The 21,008-nt window shown below is 32.9% G+C and overlaps 1 protein-coding gene across 2 annotated transcripts in view; it reads left to right on the forward strand.

Moving 5' to 3' along the window:
- The window catches only part of LOC140447890 (cytochrome P450 6k1-like), a 77,895-nt gene that overhangs the window by 53,760 nt on the left and 3,127 nt on the right, over nt 1-21,008 (forward strand). For both annotated transcript variants that reach the window (XM_072540810.1, XM_072540809.1), the window contains exons 2-4: nt 5,447-6,311; nt 13,774-13,986; nt 19,460-19,708. In XM_072540810.1, the coding sequence (XP_072396911.1) occupies nt 5,447-6,311; nt 13,774-13,986; nt 19,460-19,708 (1,327 nt within the window). The remainder of the gene's footprint in view (nt 1-5,446; nt 6,312-13,773; nt 13,987-19,459; nt 19,709-21,008) is intronic.

The following is a 21,008-nucleotide window of genomic DNA, read 5'->3' on the forward strand; positions in this document are numbered from 1 at the left end:
TGTGATCTTGATCACACGGGTGAACCCCGGTAAACCTGAGCAACCCTATTGGAGATTGGGTAACCAACCCCAATGGAAGGTAGGGTCAGGGCGGACGAGGAAGGGAGAAAGCATAGCTTGTTCAGAAGCTATAGCCAGCAGCCCTGGCACTGGACTCGGGTGCAACAGGCCGATAACCTGTTCACCTTAAACTCAGCTATCACGAATGCTACGAACAATGAACTAACCGGACGGACCAACGGACAACGACCAAAGCTACGGAATAAGGACTTAATGATGGATTTGCGACTGGGAATGTCCAAACCATGCTGCAGGCAGGCAAAATGCAAAGTATTGCACAGGAACTATTGAAGTACGAAGTAGACATAGCAGCTCTCCAAGAAATCAGATTTAAAGGGCATGGTTGCATAAATAAAAAAGAATACAGTATGTACTACTGTGGAGCAGAAAGACAAGGAGACTTTGGAGTGGGTTTTATGGTAAACCATAAATGCCGCAGGTCAGTATTGGGTTTTACTCCAGTTAATGAAAGAATATGCAAAATACGTCTAAGGGGAAAATTTCATAATGTTACAATTATTAATATCCATGCCCCAACAGAAGCAGCAGATGAACTAGTATCCGACCAATTCTATGACCAACTACAAGTAGAATGTGAAAACGCACAGAAGAGAGATGCAGTTATAGTTCTGGGTGATATGAACGCGAAGCTGGGAAAAGAGAAAATATATGCAGAATCCTTTGGTAAGCATAGTTTACATGATATTACCAGCAACAATGGTATGAGAGTGGCACAGTTGGCAATGGCAAACAAACTAAGAGTTGTTAAAAAACATCAATAGGTGTTGTTCATTTGCTTGCTATTATAATACTGCGGTCGACTGGGTCATCCCATCAGCTTCAGGCCAAATTTCTTATAACTTAAACCAAATTATACGAAGAAAAAGCCACGTAGACGAATTTGTAATTCGTCTAAAAAGAAGTGAAATAGAAAAATAAATATGTTTCATTGGAATGAATCTTATGCGATTTTATCGGGTAAGCCAGTTAACAAGAAAACTTGTAAAGCACCATGTGGAAGCAGATGCCGTTTAAAGTGTACCTCTAACATAAGTAATCAAGACAGTGAAAAATTTTAACCAGTTTTTATTGTTAAAATAATATTACCAGGCAGAGACATTTTATTGTAAATTGTATAACCCAAATCACACCAAAATACGAATGTAATAAGGAAGGAAGTAATAGATCAAAAAATTTTGCCTTTAATGTTGTTGCTAATCGAGCTAAAATTAGAGTGTGTAAACACTTTTTTGTTAGTACTTTGTCTATTAGTACTAGGATGATAAGAAAAAAATTAAATAAAGAAGGTCTGGTTGAAAGTGATATGCGTTGAAGGCATGGTCATCAAAAATCGACCAGTTCTGCCATATTAAAAGGCATTCCTCAGCTTAATGAATCAATAGTAAGAAATAAATCCCACTATTTAAGGGCAAAAACGTCTCGAGAATAAATTTATGGAAGCCTCAATTTGGCTACTGTATATATCCTGTATAAAGAAAAATGTGAGGAACAATTGAACCTTATTCTGAACAACCTGTTTATGTAAAAGTATTTAATACCAAATACAACGTTGGTTTTTTCAAACCAAAAAAATATTAATTGTGCTAATATTTAATATGTGCTTCTTGGTCGCATTTTATTCAAAAGCGCGATATAATATGTATATGTATATAATAGCGTCAAGTCATTTAAATCATATTTTTACCGAGTTATGGGAAATCATATCCTAACATTTAAAGAATTCTATACAGTTCTAAAACAAGTCGAGGCTATCCTTAATTCTCGTCCCTTGTGTCCTATTAGCACAGATCCGAATGATCTGCAGCCACTTACGCCTGGACATTTTTTGGTTTTCGAGTCGTTAAATGATCCGATTTCTGAACCCAATTTAGATCATTTAAGTCTTAACAAATTAAGTCGTTGGCAGCTACTGCAACGTACCCAAAGCGATTTCTGGAAACGTTGGTCTTTAGAGTATATTAATACTCTTCAACAAAGACACAAGTGGACAAAACAGTCTCCTACGGTTTCTAAAGGGGATCTGTTAATTATTCAGAATGATCAGCAAGCTCCTTTGCAATGGGAACTTGGTCGTATTGTTAACGTCTTGCCGGGACAGGATGATGTAATTCGCGTTGTCGAAGTCAAAACTTCGGCATGATGCGGCACGATGAAAAGACCATTTGTCAAGATTTGTCCTCTTCCAGGCAATTAGGGTAACTTCCTTTCTTTTTTTTATTAGGTTTAAATTTTGTTTGTTTTATTTTTTTTTTCTTTTTCTTTTACTTTAAAAACATTCGTTTTGGCGGGGTGAATGTTCGGGAATCCTTATTTTTTTATTTTATATTGAATATTATTATAATACTTAATTTATTTCGGGTAGAATAAGTTTCAGATCTTTAATATTTATATTTCCTTGAAATGATACAGAATAACCTTATGTACTTCTTGGTCGCATTTCATTCAAAAGCGCGATATAATATGATTTTACTTCCATGCACACAATCGATTATATATTCAAATGGGCATGCTCCAATGAATAGATTTTAACCGACAAGGTTAAAAGAAAAACAACAAAAACGGTAAAGAATTCGGGACCTTACGTATCTGGCGGTACCGTCTCGCGTACAACAGGAATTTTATAGAAAGAATTCATTGAAGTGATTGAACAGTGATGAATTAAGTAATCACATTTGGGTCTGCATAATTAACCAAATCCTAAAGAACACCAATTTAAGGTTAGCGATTTTGTGCATAACTTGTAGAACCAAATTATTTGAAATTCAATCTTAAATTTACCAATTCGTTTTCATATTTCCTACAATTACCATTTACCCACTCTTCAGTATTTTATTATAAAAGTAAACTAAGTTACCTTTGAACAGAATTTAAAATGAAATTGGTAGTTTTGTATTTAGTTACCTAAAAGACCATTGTGTGGAGAACGAAACAGCAATGTTTTATTCTGATTACGAATTATGTACTTATATGCTGTTAATGTATTACCAATTTCAACAATCCACCATAAATATTTACCAGTAGGACGTTCCATCTCAGTGGGTTCCAGTAATCACACTAGCAAAGAAAAAGGGCAAACCATATTCCATCATCCAAGCCCAGTTTTAAAACGTTTATGATTTAAAAAAACTTACTGGAACAATGGGTAAAAACTATTCTATGGACACAAAAGGGTACACGGTGATCTGAAATAAAATAAAACTCTTTAAATTTGAAAAATGTTATCCAAGTCTTGTTCCTGCTTTCAACGTACCTCCAGCGATAGCAACTAAGATAAAGGATGACTTGTATAATGATTTGGCCATTCCCAAATTACACCATAAATTTTACATGAACCTGAAGACCAAGTCAAATAAAGTGGCAAAGGACCATGCCAGTAGGGAATGAAAATACTATTATGGATTCACTGTTTTGTTGAAAATAAATAAAATGTACTAAAAATTGTTGTGTTTTATTGTTAAATTATTGTAATATGTTAAAACTGCCTTTTAGATGATCAAATATTACTTATGCAAAAACACATATTTAAAAAAATGGGGCCTTCAACCAAATCCTACAAAGGCCAAAGTTACTACTTTTCATCTCAATAGTCGCGAAGTAAAAACACATTAAACATAGAAAGCGAAAACCTAAAACATAAGCCAAACCCAAAATATCTCGGTATAATACTAGATTGTACTCTAAATTTCAAGCGACACCTACATAAAACTGCAGCTAGCAACATTGCACCGCCCAAAACATGACGGTTAGCTGCCTTTAAAGCTCAGTTCCAGAAATGTCAAAAGCATCCATCACTGTCAATAAATATCGACATCGATCAGCTAAACCAGAGCCAACTACGACTGAAATCTCAAAACCCACCACCAAGAACAGCTTTCAATCTTACAAATAATTTCACAATCAATAAGCATTGGATAGGTGAATGGAACAAAGAAGTGAACAACGCAAATCTAATAGAAAATCTCACACTCAAACCCAACGGTTTTTCTCATCCGCGCTGAGAATGGTGTAATCTAAACCGAATCTGAGTAGGTTAAGGAGTATCCAGTATCACTTAATCAATGAAGCATTGTAGATGGCCCACTATATGACAAATGCAATACTACTAAACAAACAGTCCACCACATCACCCAAAAATATCCAGCCACACGATTCGAATGTATATAGTTTAAACGAAATCCATGAAATAAATCCTGAGACAATAAAATGGCCCAACGGTAGCAATATCTACTTTACGGCTTTAATATTTTTTTTTGTATAATGTTAAGCAATGTGTAAAGTTCATACGACTATTTGGAGCTTTCAGCTCCAATTTGCATCTTAGTAAATTTGCTGTTGAAACCATGCATTTTGTCTATTTTAAATAAATTAACATGTTAAATTTTCTGGCGTTTATATTAGGTGCAGCATACGTTGTAAATCGTCTTCACTTAGAGAGAATAGTATTGCGTCGCCTGCATAGCAGATTATTTTAAGTTGTTTTTCTTCCATTTGGCATCCTTTTTTAGTTCTTACTTTTTTTATTATTTTATTCATATTCAGGTTGAACAATATAGGACTCAGGGAAGCTCCCTGTATTATTCCATTGCCAGCTTCAATAGGGTCGATTAGTTCTTGTTCGTCTGTGTAGTCTTTGTCATCTTCGCTTTTCTTTAAAAACGGATCTTGGTCACTGTGATTAGGATCAAACTCAGAAAAGTATATTTTCCGTTTACATGCACGAGAATGGTTCGCCGCCATTTTGATTACTACTGTAGCTTATCTCCTTCTGTTGCCAGATAACGTAATGGTGACATAACGGGACTTACTAGAGCGGCGCTATCTATGAGAAAACAGTTGAAATTTTCTGTTTGGGTAATTAATATGGTTTTAAAGTGTGCGATTTCTACTTTAACTCATTTTTAACGAAATTGTGGCTTGTCCCCTTCTGATCTCAAGGTCTGCAATTATTTAAAGAAAACTAACAAGCATGTGACGTTAATAACGTTACAACTTTCCTCACAACTTTCTCTTACTCGGTTCCCTTTTTAAAGTATTATATACCTAAACAAATTAATGGATAACTTGCAATTTTTTAAAAACACCTAATTGGCTTCAACTACATCCGTACGACAATGGTTTATGACATTGGCGGTAATCCTTAACCTCTATTTGAAGATTTGCATTTGACATGAACTGCCAGTTGCAAACAAACAGACTTGAAAAATTAAATGAAAGCTCATCCGATAAAATAGAATTTCTTGTGATAGTACCTCTGAAATAAATGTCGCATGTTTATAGAATAGTTTTTTGGAAACCAGTAGTTTTTGAAATTTTATTTTCAAAACAACTTCTTCTACCGATTAACTTAATTTTTTTTTTGTTTCAGATGTTAGTCACCTCTTCATGGCTTATTGATGGCCTAATATATTTAAGCATTTGGCTTATTACTACTTATAACTACCTTACAAGAAACTTTAATTATTGGAAAAAAAGAAATGTTCGATATTCAAAACCTGTCCCTTTGTTTGGTAATCTTTATGATGTGCTTTCATTTAAAACTACTACTCAAGAATGCATAAAGAAAATTTGGGATAAAATAGATGCACCTTATTTCGGAATGTTCATTTTTGATGAACCGGTATTAGTTTTAAAGTCTCCCAAACTAATTAAAGATGTTTTGATTAAAGATGCTTCAGTATTTTGTAACAGAAGAGTGGCTATACCTTCACATCCCAATATGGCACATGGAATGTTTTTCTTAAAATATAATGAATGGAGAAAAGTAAGGAAAACGCTCAGTCCAATTTTTACCGTAGGCATGATAAAATATTTGCAGCCTCATATAATTGACATAAACAAAACCATGATAAACTTTGTGCAAAAGAATTGTGGTATTTTTGATGCTACAAAAATTGGAGAAGATTTCGCCATAGAGTTTTTAGTTAGATGTTTTTACGAAGCTAATCCACGTTGTTTTAATGAAAAAACATCGGTATTTAAGAAATATATACACATGATGTTTGCTTTTAACTTTAGGAATGGTGTTGTCCAGAATTTATTCTTTTTAAAACCGTCATGGGCATCTGCTTTAAAATTAAATTTTGTTGCAAACAATTGCATTAAGTTTTTTGAAGATGTTTTTAAACGCATAATGACGACTAGAGAAAGTTATGATGGCAAACCGCGAAACGTGGTAGATGTAGCAAACAAAGCTGCTAGAGAAAAGAAAAACGGAGAACGAGATACTCTAGGTAAGTTCATGTCTTCTACAATTTGTTCTTCAAGGAATTAGAAGCAATATTCTTAATTATGAAATAGTCAATCAGGTCAGGGATTTTATTCTGATCCGTTTGCCAATAGGTAGCTTTCCAGTCGATACTACTTCACAGTTCAATTGTTTGCAAGCTTTTGTGACTTTTCTTTCTTTAGTTAGTATAGAATTTTTCATATAAAAATGCGTGCACGTCATTCAAGATTTACGACGGCAGAACCCCACAGCGTTGCCAAAACATCAGAATAGTTAGTAAGTGAGGAATTTTTAAAATGTCAACTATTTGTCAAACTACGATATTTACAGTAAATACACTTAGTTTTAAGATTACTGCAACACACTAAAATATATAAGAAAACATTTTAATACAAAATTATATATTCTAAATTTTAAACTTACCTCTCTCAGAGCATTAATAGTAAAAACGTCCCGCCATTATTTCTTGTTCAAAATAATCTCTCTTATATGAAAGCTTATCATCTTTCTACATACCATTTAGTTGTTTTGGCATAGCACAATCACAATACACAACAATTATTAGTTTTTAAAGCTAATAATCTAAATTTAATACGTATTTATAAATACAATTTATTAATATATAATATATTATGATCAAATTGTGTAAGAAATCAGTACAATATAAACAAAATTCTTACTCTAAAAAAGCGGCAACACTTTAAACAATTATGCCACACGCTTAACTGTCAAAAAATTTGAAGTATTCCCTTTATCAGTTGCGTACAATTGTCTAATATATTTAATTAAAATTATTATTTTATGGAATATTAGACTTAAAAAGTTATTTCATAAAATTTATATTATTAATAATAACAAATGTTTTTGGTTCTTTAATCAATATAATTCTAAAATTCCCAATATATTGATGATTACATATTTCTGATTAATATACCATGTTGACGCCTATGAAAGATCGAGTAGTTCCGTATGGGTTTCGTATTATTAGCTGTGTTAGAAAAATTTGAACTCCAAGGTTGACATTCTGGAAATATTAAATATAAGTGACGTCACTTTATATAAATTGTGACGTGCACGCATTTTTAAATGAAAAATTCTATAGTGGTTAATCTTGATTCCCATTTAGTAAGTTTTGCATTGTAATCAGCTCCGATGGTGAATCTACTTCCTTGGGAGTTTAAAAATTATATGTACAAATCTCTGATTGGATTTTATGTTTAAGCGGGCAAAATGTAGCTGAGACTACTAGGTTATATATAGGAATTAGTTTTAGTTTTCACAGCCGTGGCTTGTAACAATTTTTGCCTGCCTACCACGTTGGGTGCCAGTTGTAACAATATATAATTGCTTATATGGGGTTGAAAGGGGGGACTGAACAATTTTTGGGCCGAAGATTAGGTACGCAAATAAATTTAAACGTTTGCGAACGGCTACTCGTGTTTTGGTTGGAGAGCTAGGTCGTGGATAAAGGTTTCTTTATTTGAGAGACTGAAGAAACTAACTATAAAATTCCCAAACCTAAATTCCTAAAAGATTCCTAAACTCTTTAAAATAGACTTTTATTAAAAAAATCCTCTTGCTGATTAGAAAGAAAGGCTTTTTTTCCTAAAAAATATTTAAGGGTGAAAATCTTTTTAAAAGAAATAGTTTTAAATTCCTGGTTCAAAGAGAAACGTTACATATTTTTATTGCACATAAACAAATAGAAACATAACTGAAGATAGAAAATACCTAATACAAAATAAAAATGTGCTGATTTCGTGCAAAAAGTCATGTCATGTACATTGAATGAGCAATAATGTGTGGGCGGTAATTCTATCTCATCGATAATCGAACGATTCTCTGGCACCCAAATGATGAATCGATAAAATTTTGAAAATCGCGTAACTCTGAAGTTAGGGTAGCGTTAGTCGAGATATTACTGTATTCAGAATTGTTGATTTTTTTAAAGAGCAATGTAAAAAGGCTTCTGAATAATTCTACACTTACTCCTAGAATAAGTGATTTTAAATCATTTCAACTCTTGTCTTCCTGCTTATAGGGTTGATGGGTTTTATATTATTTTTTTTAGGATTATTAGATTGATATTTAATTTTGTTTGGAGGGGTTCATGACCCCCGTGACCCCCCCTTTGTATGCGCCACTGATTTGGATTAGACTAAAATATCTTGTTGTATGATGTGCATGGTTGAAGTTATTTAGTTGGCTGATACCGACAAAATGAATACCTGACCTTTTAAGTATAATTCTCTTAGAAAAAGAGGAAGAAGAATTACTAAAACTGGAATTATTAGACTAGAACGATGTGAGAAATACGATATATTTATTTTCCAATTAAACATGCTGTCTTTTTCCACGCATTCTCCTTGATTATAACATTTGTATATTTTTCATATTCGTAATAAAAAATTAGAATTAGGAAATCAGTTCGAAGGATATTTTTAAACTTTTTAAACTTTTACCAATATCTCATCTTCATTTGTATTGAATTTCGCCATTTTACTGAATTACTATGATTTGACTAATTCACCTAGCAACTTCTGCGGCTCGATCGAACTGGTCTGCAACTGAACAAAATTGTATAAAACCAGTGCCACGACTGTAGTCGTAGTCGCCATTGCGACCCAATCACAGTCGCGAGTCACATCAACGAAACTTTAAGGTACATTTTTACTGGGGCGTCTGTTGCGATCATCGTTGAGCGATCATCGCTAAGCGATGATCGCAACTGAGGTGTTTTTACTGAAGCGGTGATTTAATTAGTGAGTTGTCCAGTAGCAAACAAGTGGTTTTGTTGCAGCGATGAGCGTATGTAAAAGAAAACAGTTATTGTTAAAATACCTGCTAGCCGAAGAAATAAAGAACGAAGAAATGTTAAGTGTTCCAAGATTAGAAAAACATGCAATATTTAAAAGAAGACAAGAAGAAGGATACTTTAAAATTTTGATAAACAACCATTTATTAGAAGATGATGTAAAGTTTTCACAGTTCTTCCGTTTGAGTGAACTTCAGTTTGATTTTGTTTTAAGTTTAGTAAAAAGGGATATGAAAAAGTCGTCTACAAGCTGTATTCCATATTCAGTGTCTCCAAAAGAAATCTCAAAAAAAAAACTCTCAAAATCACATACACAAATCACTATAGTCGCTCAGTGTTTGCGACTGTGTCTGCTCTCGAACCATTCGCCAACGATAGACGCTAGCAGATCCAGCGTCAGACGCTTCAGTCAAAACTTTGCCGTAACAAATCACACAAGCGGTACACCGCGATCATTGCTTAGCGCTTAGCGACCACCGCTCAGCGATGATCGCAACACACGCTCCAGTAAAAACGGAATTTTATTGGGAAACAACACCTTGTTGTTTTTAAATAATGCTATTGAAGTATTGTGTAAAATCCACCATTTAGCCCCTCAGAGTTTACAATCTTAATTTACATTTGTACGATAGCTTATTTTTCTCTTTGTCGATGGGCAATTATTAATAGAAGTTTATGGTGATAGTTGACGAAAGAATATCTGTGAAATAGAAAATATTTACTGTATTGTTTATATGTATATATTTGTCTTTTTTACTTGTATTAATTTATATCATTATCGTTTGGCGTTTTAAGCAAAGAAGGGAAGTAATCACTAATATTAATTTTATTACGTGTTTCCAAGGTTCAACCAAAATATTAAATTCATGAAGTAGATTTTAGAAAAATTTTAAAATAACCACTGGCATAATAAGCTTTCAAAATATTTATTTTTAATTTCTTGAATATATTATAATTTTTGGCTATACATCGTAAATTTGATTAAATATGTAAATCTTGTTTCTGTATATTTTTTCTTACTGTTTCTTTTATTATCGTTACACATTAGGAATATTCATCTTTTGTGTTTATTTTAATAGTTTTTACATTAAGCACATAAATAATTTTGTTGAGTGCCTTATGTTTTTGGAGTTATCAGTTTATTAACAGTTTTAAATCGAACGTTTATTTTTTTTTATTCCTTGATAAAGATATTTGATTATTTGTTTATTTTACTGTAATTAACATTATCTCTAAGAATTCCGAGATTTTACCTGTCATCGGTAATTTTTTTTTATATATTTTAACTAACAATCTTTATTTTGACTACTTATTAATATATTCTTTGAGATGTTTAAAATCATATTTTGTTAAGAGTAACAGCCTCCAGCTTTCCATGTCATATTAGTTCGCGGTATCATCACGAACTAAATCATTATGTGGTTTGATTATCATCTGTGACTCTCTGAATCAAAATTTACAGTAGTATTTTATAATAGCTCTAAAGCTCTGGTTTCCTTGAATGCGGAATCGGCAAATTGCGATCGCAATATTGCGGCGAATAACGTCATAGAAAACTGTACCATGCACAATGATGGCAGTGGTTTTCAAGGAAGCGTTGAAAGCCACCGCAACGCAATATGACGGTGCCAGCATATTGAATGCGGTAGCCAATGCGGCGAGAAACATTCTGTTAACGGTTTATTGCGGAGGTGAAGTGTGGTGATTCGTTTGTGTTTTATATTGTATAATATAATATAATATAATATATATATATATATATATATATATATATATATATATATATATTATATATATTATATAGTATATAATATAATATAATTATAATATTATAATAATTTCCAACTGATAAAATAGGTATACCTATACGTTTTATCTTATGGAGTTAACGTTATTTAAAAGTGTTTTTTTAGCGTAATGTGTTCTGAATTAAAACACACTGAATGGACAAGTGAGCAGGACGAAATATTGATAGATTTTGTTAGAGACCATGAATGTTTGTATAATGTTCAATGTAAAGATTACAGGAAAACCCAACTAAAATAGAGTTTATGGAAAGAACTAACCCAGATACATCAATTAACAGGTAATACAATAACACAAATTCTAACTAATATCAAAAATATTTATTTTTAATATTTTACGTTGCTCTAGTTCATTAATTTTCTCGATAATGTTGTTCTTGCCATGCTACAGCACCGGATCCATTAAAATACGTTTTAAATGTCTCACGAATTTGGACAGCTATATTTGCCCCACGTACGTGGTTTTGTATTAATGAAAGTAAATTTTCTGTAGGTAGTGGGTATTTCTTTCTACTATTAGTTGATGTCGGAAGTATGTTTGATTCTCACAGAAGATTATATAAGATACATTATTAGGTTATCCGTGGTTTCAGGATGCGTAGCAATTGGCTTAAAAAATATTCGGAAAAATGGACAAATAATGCCAAACGCGTTTTCAGTTGTCCTGTGAGCTCGAAAAAGTCGGTACTTATATATTGATTTAGTTCTATCAGTCACTGATTGATTTCTTGGGTATGGTTTCATGAAATATTCATGAAGAGCAAATGCCTCATCCCCGAGAATAACATGAGGTACCAGGATATTCATACCAGGCAGTGGTTGTGGCGATGGAATATTAAATTCTTTTTGCAGAATCTTTTGTCCAAATCTACTTTTTGAATATATGCCTAAAATGAAATATGTTTTATTATAAAAATTAAAATTACGTTAATTGTAATGAATATACCTGCATCTCCGTCTCTCCCGTACGATCCACTGCAACAAATTTATTGTCTGCAGTAGACATAGGATCATCTACAGTTGCCAACATAACCACTGAATAAAACTCCTTATAATTGAAAAAATTGGAACCATTATTTTTTGGAGCCTTTATTCGAATGTGTTTACCATTAATTGCTCCAACACAATTCGAAAAATCCCAAACAGATCTATATTTCCTAGATATTGTTTTGAACATTTCCTCTGTTGGTTGTGGCATTACCAAAGTGAGCATTCTTGTAACAATGGATTCACCAACTTGCCTTATTATTATACTAATCCGTAAATGACAGATTCTAAACTGAACCGCCAACTATCTAAAAGATTCTCCTGTAGCCAAAAAGCTACAAAAATAACATCGAGTAATTCATGACACCTAATCCATTGTTTCTGTTTTTATATTTATAGACAATGATTGCAGCAAGAGGTGGGGATATGCAAGAGATTATTACATGAAAAGACGAGGCAAGCCTAGCACTGGTCCATTTGGGGAAGCAGCGAAGAAAGGATCGGTCCAGCTATCATTCTTAGATAGTATCTCTTCGGCCAAGAGAAAGTAAATTCATTTACTTACCTATTTATGAGAAAGTAAAATATTTTTATTTTATTTTTAGTACTCTCATCAATGTAGAGCAGTCTGAATCTCAACATAGTGGAAAAATAGCACAGCTGATTGTAGAAATGAAGACGACATGGGGGAACAACCGTCTGAACTACTTATTACCGCAGATGAAACTAGCAACAACATTTTAGATATCCAAGAAGCCGAAGCTGAGATTGTTAAAACTTCAAGAGTTTTAACTAACGTCAAGAGAATTAACGCAAATATCCATCGCAAACTACATCCACATCTGCAGATGAACGTTTGAAAATATTAGAATAAATAGCTGAAAGACAAGACAATCTAAAAAATATGGAAAAGCAAGATGGAAATGATTTATTCTTTGTATTAATGGCAAAAATAATTAAACAGTTGCCAAAAGTAGTTCAGACTAGGCTTCGAATGCAAATTGGAAATTTAGTAGGAAATGCAGAGATTGAACAATTATCATCATTGACAAGGTGTGACTGTGAGTATAGACCATCATCAGCAGGTAGCTTCACATCAAACATTATATTTGCTACCGATGATGAAACTGCAATGGGACCATCCGCTACTTCAGTAGTGGCGGAGCTTGGCCTAAGATACTTTATAAATACTCGTATGTAAATTTATCAAATAAATGTACATTTCTTCAAAATAAAAGTATATCTAAGAATATGTGTTACTTTTGTGTTTGATGTAGACAATAGTGATGGAAATACATACCTTAAAAACAGACATAATTTCTGCTCAGGAGTCAATGGATTTGGAAAACGGTTTGTTGGTAGTGCACAAAGATCGTCTTTTATATAACCTAGGACGTAATCAAATAAGAGCGGCGTCAACCGAAAATATTCTCTGAACTTATTTTCTTTAGTATGTAAATGGCGACAAATCAAAATTTCGTATGCACCCTCTACAATTCTATTTTTAAAAAGGTCAGATTTACTTCTATTATTCTTTTTCTCTTCTTCTTCTCTTCACATCTTCTATTATTCTTTTTTTCTGATTCCTCACCATCTAGCACTACTAAAAGAGCAACATCGAGGTCGTCCATGGTCGTTCGTTTTCAAAGCAAAACAGTACAAACGACGCTTTCTGAGTTTACACATTTCATTGCCGCAATAAAGGAACTTTATTTTTCCACCGCAATCTGTCGTCATGCATCGCAATATTACAGTCGCACTTTACCGGTACCGTTTACGAGGAAACCAAAGCTTTGAGATTTTAAAAGTTTGTTTATATATGATATAGAATATACCTTACATACAATTATTTCTTTTAGAATTTGAAACGATTATGTCCAATGTCTTGTTATTTTTAATAGCAGGGCGTGACTCCACTACTTCAATAATAAGCTTTACTTTATATGAAATTGCTATTAATCAAGAAATCCAAAACAAATTAAGAAAAGAAGTCAAACTAAATTTTGAAAAATATGGATCGATTTGTTTTGAGGGAGTCCAAGATAACAAATACTTAGAAATGTGCATTAATGGTACGTAAAATTTTATTATTATTAAGATACTGACTGTCATTAGAGAGATTCATTAATTTACAGTAAATAGTATTATACTTGTTTCATTTAACCCTACAGCGCATTTTTTTAATTATTACAAAACTTTGAAAACTGAATAAAAATAATGAGTTGATTGACGAAAATTATTTAAAAAATTTTGTACGTTTTTTTTTATATTTGACAAAAATAATAAGTGATTCATAAATGCATCATGGCGTGTATCAGGGCCTGATATTCCGGTTACCGAAACTCGTCCCATTGGCGCATGACGTAGGCAACAGAGCATGCAACAGAGTTAAGCATAAACTCGTCTATGCCCCCGTAATACGAATGCGAATGATATTTGTGATTGTTTATAGTTTATAGGAAAACTAAACTATAAAAATGACTTAGTTCTTTTGATTTTATTTAAATAGATTTTCAGTCATTTGTAATGTATCCGGTCTCTTATATTGGCATCCGGAAAATAAAAATATTCATATAATCAATAATAAATAAAATAATAAGATTATGGGGCCTACACATTAGAAAATATTTAATATTTATCAAGGGGAAGAGAAACCTCAAAAATTGGACCCATAATTTGATTTGTTATTTAAAAAAACAAATTTTTTACATTTTAATCAATGTATTTAATAAGATTTAATTGACAATTTATTTATTTATCTATTTAGACACCTTACAAACACTGTAGACTAATAGTGATTAAATATAAAGGGTTTAAGATAAAAAAAAATACAATAGATGAATGAAAGAAACGAACATTAATAATACAATAAACAAATACAATAAAGAATAGATCTAGGTTAGTTATCCTTAACCTACTCTTGGGTACTCTAAAGTAAATAAGATCAATTAAACCACAATACTGTTAACAATCAAGTATATAAACATAATGGCCTGACTGTTTTTTCTGGCGGCAAGTGACTGCGACTGAAATGAGTCTAACATTACCCTGTATTAGACCACATATGGATATTTCTTATTTTTCCTTACGTATAGAAATCTTAAAAATCGTTTTTGCACTTATTCAATCATTTCTGAGTTTGAAAATGCAGTAGGAGACCAAATGCAGTAGGAGAGGAATGATAAATATAGTCTTCTGCAGGTCATCATGCAGGGTAGAGTCGATGGCAAAAAGGGAATAGGTAGAGAGAGGAAGCCATGTCTGCGAAATATTCAAGATTGGACAAACATGACTGTAGACGAATTATTCCACGTTGCAAAAGACAGAGAAACTTTTAGAAATGTGGTCGCCAACCTCCGTTAATGGGGACGGCATAGGAAGAAGAAGAAGAAGAAGCTTATTCTGAAATTTGCTATTACTAATGACAAAACCCAAAGCACGATAAGCTCTGTTAGTTATTTCATAGAAGTGTATATTGAACTTCATGTTGATTTGGAATTTAACTCCAAGATCCTTCATAACACTTACTCTCTTAATTCGATCATCATTAATATAATAATCTTCAATAACACTATTGAATTTTCGCGTATATGAAACTACTGCACACTTTTTAACATTAAGAGTCATTTTTGAATCGTTAAACCATTGAATAACTAATCTTAGATCATCTTGCAATTTGACTGATCTTTCTTATTAGAGATTGTTTTAAAAAGTTTAAAATCATCGACATACAAGCTGTTACAAGATATAATACAGTCTGCCAAATCGGTAATAAATAAAATAAAGAGCAATGGTCCTAGTTTGCTCCCCTGTGGGACTCCTGAGGGTGACATATATTGGTGAGAAAAGCAATTACCTACTTTTACTATATTTTTTCTATCTAACAAATAACGCATATTCGCATATAATAACGCATATTTATTCAATGAAATTATTCACAACGTTACACAAAAACTTTAAATTGTTTAAAGCAAACCACGTTTGACGTTGACGACAGGAAAGTATGCGATACAATAAGAATTTGAGATGCCTCTGTTGCTGACGTAGTTGAGTCCGCTTGGTATGCGTCACATGCGCAATATCTTATCTCTTGTGTTTCTATATCGTGGGCGTGTATAATAACTAGTATGTAACCTATATATTAATGGTCATGAAACAAGTATGGTTTATTGTGTATGAAATATTTTAAAACAATTTTTGTCCATATTGAAACACAAAGCCGTTGAGCACTTTTATTTTGGGAGTAACTAACATCTTAACCTTTTAGAATTCAATTAAGGAAAAAGGCCTTCATTGTCACCGTAAACATCCTTGAGTGGAAGCGACATTACATTACTCCTCTTTTTCTAAGATTAAATTTCCTTCTGAACTGACGAAGGTCTTCCTCCTTTGGATCGTTCCGTTCTGCTTCCTATACTACAGAGTGTTCTTGCCAACTGGATTCTAAATTGAGTCATCTCTTAAGTTTCTAAACAGGGTGCACTTTTTTAAAAGCTAGTCAAGCATTGATAATGCAGTTATCTAGTAAATGGTAAAATAAGCATATGTACAATTTTTTTGTCCTCATTCTAATACTATCACGGCCTATGATATTATCCAGTAAATCTACACCACCCATGTGACAATTATATTCTTTTACGATTGCCGGACATTTAGTTTTTCTTTTTGTGTTTTCTATCGAAACGTGATCTTTTTTGAAACATGCAAGATCCAGGTGTTAATATTAATGCAGGTCTTAGTGTTTCGGTATCTGGGCACTACTTTCTTTCAAATAATGATCAATTTGGTACACTCAAAGATAAAAGCGGATGCCACAATATAGTCTATCTCCAAAACGAGTGAATAAATACTAACCCTATATAGAATCACAAGGTGGCGTCCGCTAACACCGGCACATCCTACATACTAACCGCTCTTAAAATGTTTTTACTGTAAGGGCGCGGCTAAGCGCCTAATCTACCTTTCGCATTTTTATTTATCAGTTGATAGACGAGTTGGTAAGTGCACCAGTTTTTGCCAGTTTTAAGATTTACGATAGCGGTCTCATACGACGCCACCTTGTTACTTCCGTTTGGTATTTTACGACGATAAGTATTTAAAAGTTTTGTTGGAACCGATTCAATTGTAATCGAATAAAATTTAATCGAATCAATTAGAATCTAGTGGATTGCAATTCAAAAAATTAAATCAAATAGATTCAAATCAAACAGAATTTAATTAAATTAAATCAATTGGAATCGAATCGAAATAAATTTAATTAAATTAAAGACCATCGCTGCTTGCATAGACGATAAGAAAGATAACTTTCCCTAATAGGTCACTCCCGGAGTGTCACACCCGGCTTTTTAATAAAGCCCACTTATTTTATATTGTATTATTCATGAATAAACATTTGAATTACTTTCATTTAAAGATAACTCAATAATTCAAGAATTTTAAATCTAATTTTACATTATTACAATTATCTCGGATTATTATTAAACGTATTCGAATGTGAAACAATATACTACAAGTCCATGGGAGATCTTTAGTTGGTCATTTGACCCAGAATGAATCACATATAAAACAATACTAAGTACAATATAATGTATTTTGCTGAACATACACTCGCGATCATAAAATCCGGGTCATCTTGAAAATTTCAAGTTTCTTAAATATTTTTGCCTCTGGTGCAATAATAACCTTTTTTTTTGCTAATGTATTTTTTATTTGCCATCAATGTTTGTTTTGAAAGAAAAAAAAAATGGTTTTTCATTATTTTTATTGGAAAAAAACAGAAAACAAATCAAATTGTTGATAAAACAGACATACGAAAAAAAATGGAAAATACAGAACGTGGTAAAAAATCAGTGAAATTTCAATGATCAATATCGTGCATTGCCTCCCCTTGGTCTAATAACCTCTTGCAGATGACGGGGCGTACTCTCAATTTTTCTCCGGATTACATGTTGTGGTATGTTATTCCACTCTCTCACTAACAGATCCTTAAGCTCATGTGCGTTGTTAGGAGGAGGTGTATGGGTTTGAATACGTTTTTTCAAATCGTCCCAGAGATGTTCGATGGGATTCAGGTCCGGAGATCTAGCTGGCCAGGGTACCCTCGTAATACCAACTTCGTCCAAGTATTACATACTGATCCTGGCAACGTGCGGTCGCACGTTGTCCTGCATAAAAACGGCGTTTTCTCCAAGCCCTACCATGTTGGGCATAACATGTTCTTCCGGAATCTCCGTAATGTACCTTCGTGCAGTTAGGGACCCATTTTCGATGAAGGGTAATTCTGTGTGGAAGTCGGAAGATATACCTCCCTAAGCCATGACCGAGCCTTTAAAAAATGGCATTCTTAGAGCAACGCAAGCTTGTGAAAATCATTCACCGGTTCTCCTCCAAACTCTTACACGTCCATCGGATCTAGTTAGGCAGAAACGGGATTCATCTGAGAATAACACTTTGCTACAATCGTTAATTCCCCAATGCGCGTATTGTCGAGCAAAAGTTAGTCGTGCAACTCGAGGCACCCGGCTAAGTGGCGGTCCTCCAGCCATTACCCGAGAAGATAGTCAAGAGGAACGAAGTCCTCTTCTGACTGTTGCAACACTAAAATTGCGATTTCGTACTTCCTCTAGACGATTTTGATGCATAACCGCAGTTGAGGTCCGGTTTCGTAAAGCCTGAAACACAAGGAAACGGTCATCTAGTGCCTTGGTCATTCTTCTTCGTCCAGAGCCAGGTCGCCTGGTTAGCAAACTTGTCTCCTGAAAGCCTTGAAGCACTCGTTGAACCTTAGAAAGGCTTACGCCAACAGTTCTTGCGACTTGCCGTTGAGTGTGACAGTCTTCCACAAGTGCAACAATTTGTGCCGTTTCAACTAGAGTCAAAGGCATTTTTGTCAAAAAATAAACACTAATAATGGCACTAATAAACACTAATGGTGGCAATAATAAACGTTTGTCCGTTGCATTTGAACAGAAAGTCGAAGTACAAACGAGACATTTAAAACAAGCGGAGTTACAGGTAGCGTTCATTGGAAAGCGTGCACTTTACCGAGAAATCGGCACTATTGGAATTCTTTGTTACAAAGGAAACCGCAACAATTCTCAGAAACATGCATTAGTTTGTATTTGTGTTATTATTATTTACGATAAAGCTCGTTAAAAATGAAATATCGGTGATTTTCAAGGTGACCCGGATTTTATGATCGCGGGTGTATTTATACGGCGTTTATAGCTTTGGTAGGTAATACAAAAATAATGACTTTGCAACCAAATGCTATACAAAAATTTTGGTACTAAATTGTTTTTAATTTTCGGAAAACTGTTTCCTTATTTTCGGCAATTTGATAGTACTGCATTCATACACAAACTTTCGGATCGGTATAGAGATTAATTTTTTGCTCTTATAATATCACATGGACTGTTGCCTTTAATTTGTAGTTGTAAAAGAATATAGTGTTGATTTGTAGAGCTATCATTTTTAATATTTGTTTTTTCGCAAACACTTGATTAAACGTGGCAAAGCCGGTCTTAATAAACACCTTTTTTGTAGAGACTTTAAGAAAGTACCCTACTTTACCATTTTTGGATCGAACTCCTATCGATGATTACCAGTTTAAGGATACAGATTTAAAAGTAGACAAAAACACGTCAATACTAATTCCATTGTTTGCCCTTCACAGAGATGAGCAGAATTATCCTAATTGTAAACTATACAGTCCTGAGAGGTTTTTAAATGATAAGATTAACTCAGATGGATTGGATTTCATACCATTTGGAGAAGGGCCCAGAATTTGTATTGGTAAGTTTAAAATTCACAAGGAAAATAAAATTCCTGTAGTTGGCTGTATATCATAAATGATAGAAAAGGTATACATACTTTAAAAATACCATTTAAAATTACATCACAAAACGTTTTCTGACTAATAAGTCTATCATAAGTGCAGTAATAATAATGAAACCCCTACCTATATCCAAATATAATGAGTTTATGGAGGTGTTGATCGCAAAGATCAAATGCTCGCTTACTATCCATGTGAGCGAAAGACGCTCAGATCGTATAAAAAAATAGGTATTCACATATTTCAAGTTTTGTTATTAAATTCCTATTATTTGTACAAAAGTTAAACTCCATACACTGGTCGAAAAATGAATTTATATGAATGTCGTTTAGAAATGATCAGACATCTTTAAAAAAATTCTGAAATAGTATTGCTTCCTCCAGCATACAAACAACAACAAACAACAGACAAACACAACATTTCAAAAATTTTAAATGTTGATAGTAAAGGTCGGATAAAGAGAAAGATATGAGGGGTATGTTCAAAGAATAATTTAAGAACAGACACGATATTTGAGTGCAGCTTCTGTCCTGAAAAACCTGGCCTTTGTGTTGGAAATTGTTTTGTACAGTTTCATAATGATAATAATTTGTAATTGGTAATATTATTATTGTAATATGTTTTCTTAAATTTCCAGTAAATGTTTCTTTTGACAATAATGACTTTCTGCAATTTAAAAATTAAAGACGCACATGTGAGTCTCCTATCATATGGATATAACATTAATGATTTAGTACTGACGACGCCTATGAGCGTTACGTGTTAAAAAAGACAAAATTTAGCAAAAACTTTATAAATGTATTATACCAACAAGAAACCAATCATCAAAAACAATACTCTCAGCACCTATCAATAGCATATCGTTAGGCTTTAAGCATGCTACGTGTTAAAGAATATGTGGTTGAACACTAAACAGGTATACATGAGTGAAATTACTAAATTTGTTTGGAAAAAACCCTTTAAATGATGTATACGGGAGACGCACTCCTGTTTTTTAATAATTTGATGTTTTATTCGAGTTTATATGCAGTTCTTTCACATACAAACATACATAAAATGGATTTTTATTCAGGAAATTATTATATATTTCGTATTTGTCATAAATGGCAACACTGTTTACTTTATCAATTGACATTTAAAGAAATTTTTGTTTTATAAATAAAGTTTTTTTTAAAGTTAGTAATTTTTGTATACACACAGATACTGGGGACATACAAAACAAAATCACAATCAATTGTAACGTTTTTATAATTTAAACTT

Source organism: Diabrotica undecimpunctata, chromosome 8 (assembly GCF_040954645.1).
Source record: "Diabrotica undecimpunctata isolate CICGRU chromosome 8, icDiaUnde3, whole genome shotgun sequence".
In the NCBI taxonomy this organism is placed as follows: domain Eukaryota; kingdom Metazoa; phylum Arthropoda; class Insecta; order Coleoptera; family Chrysomelidae; genus Diabrotica; species Diabrotica undecimpunctata.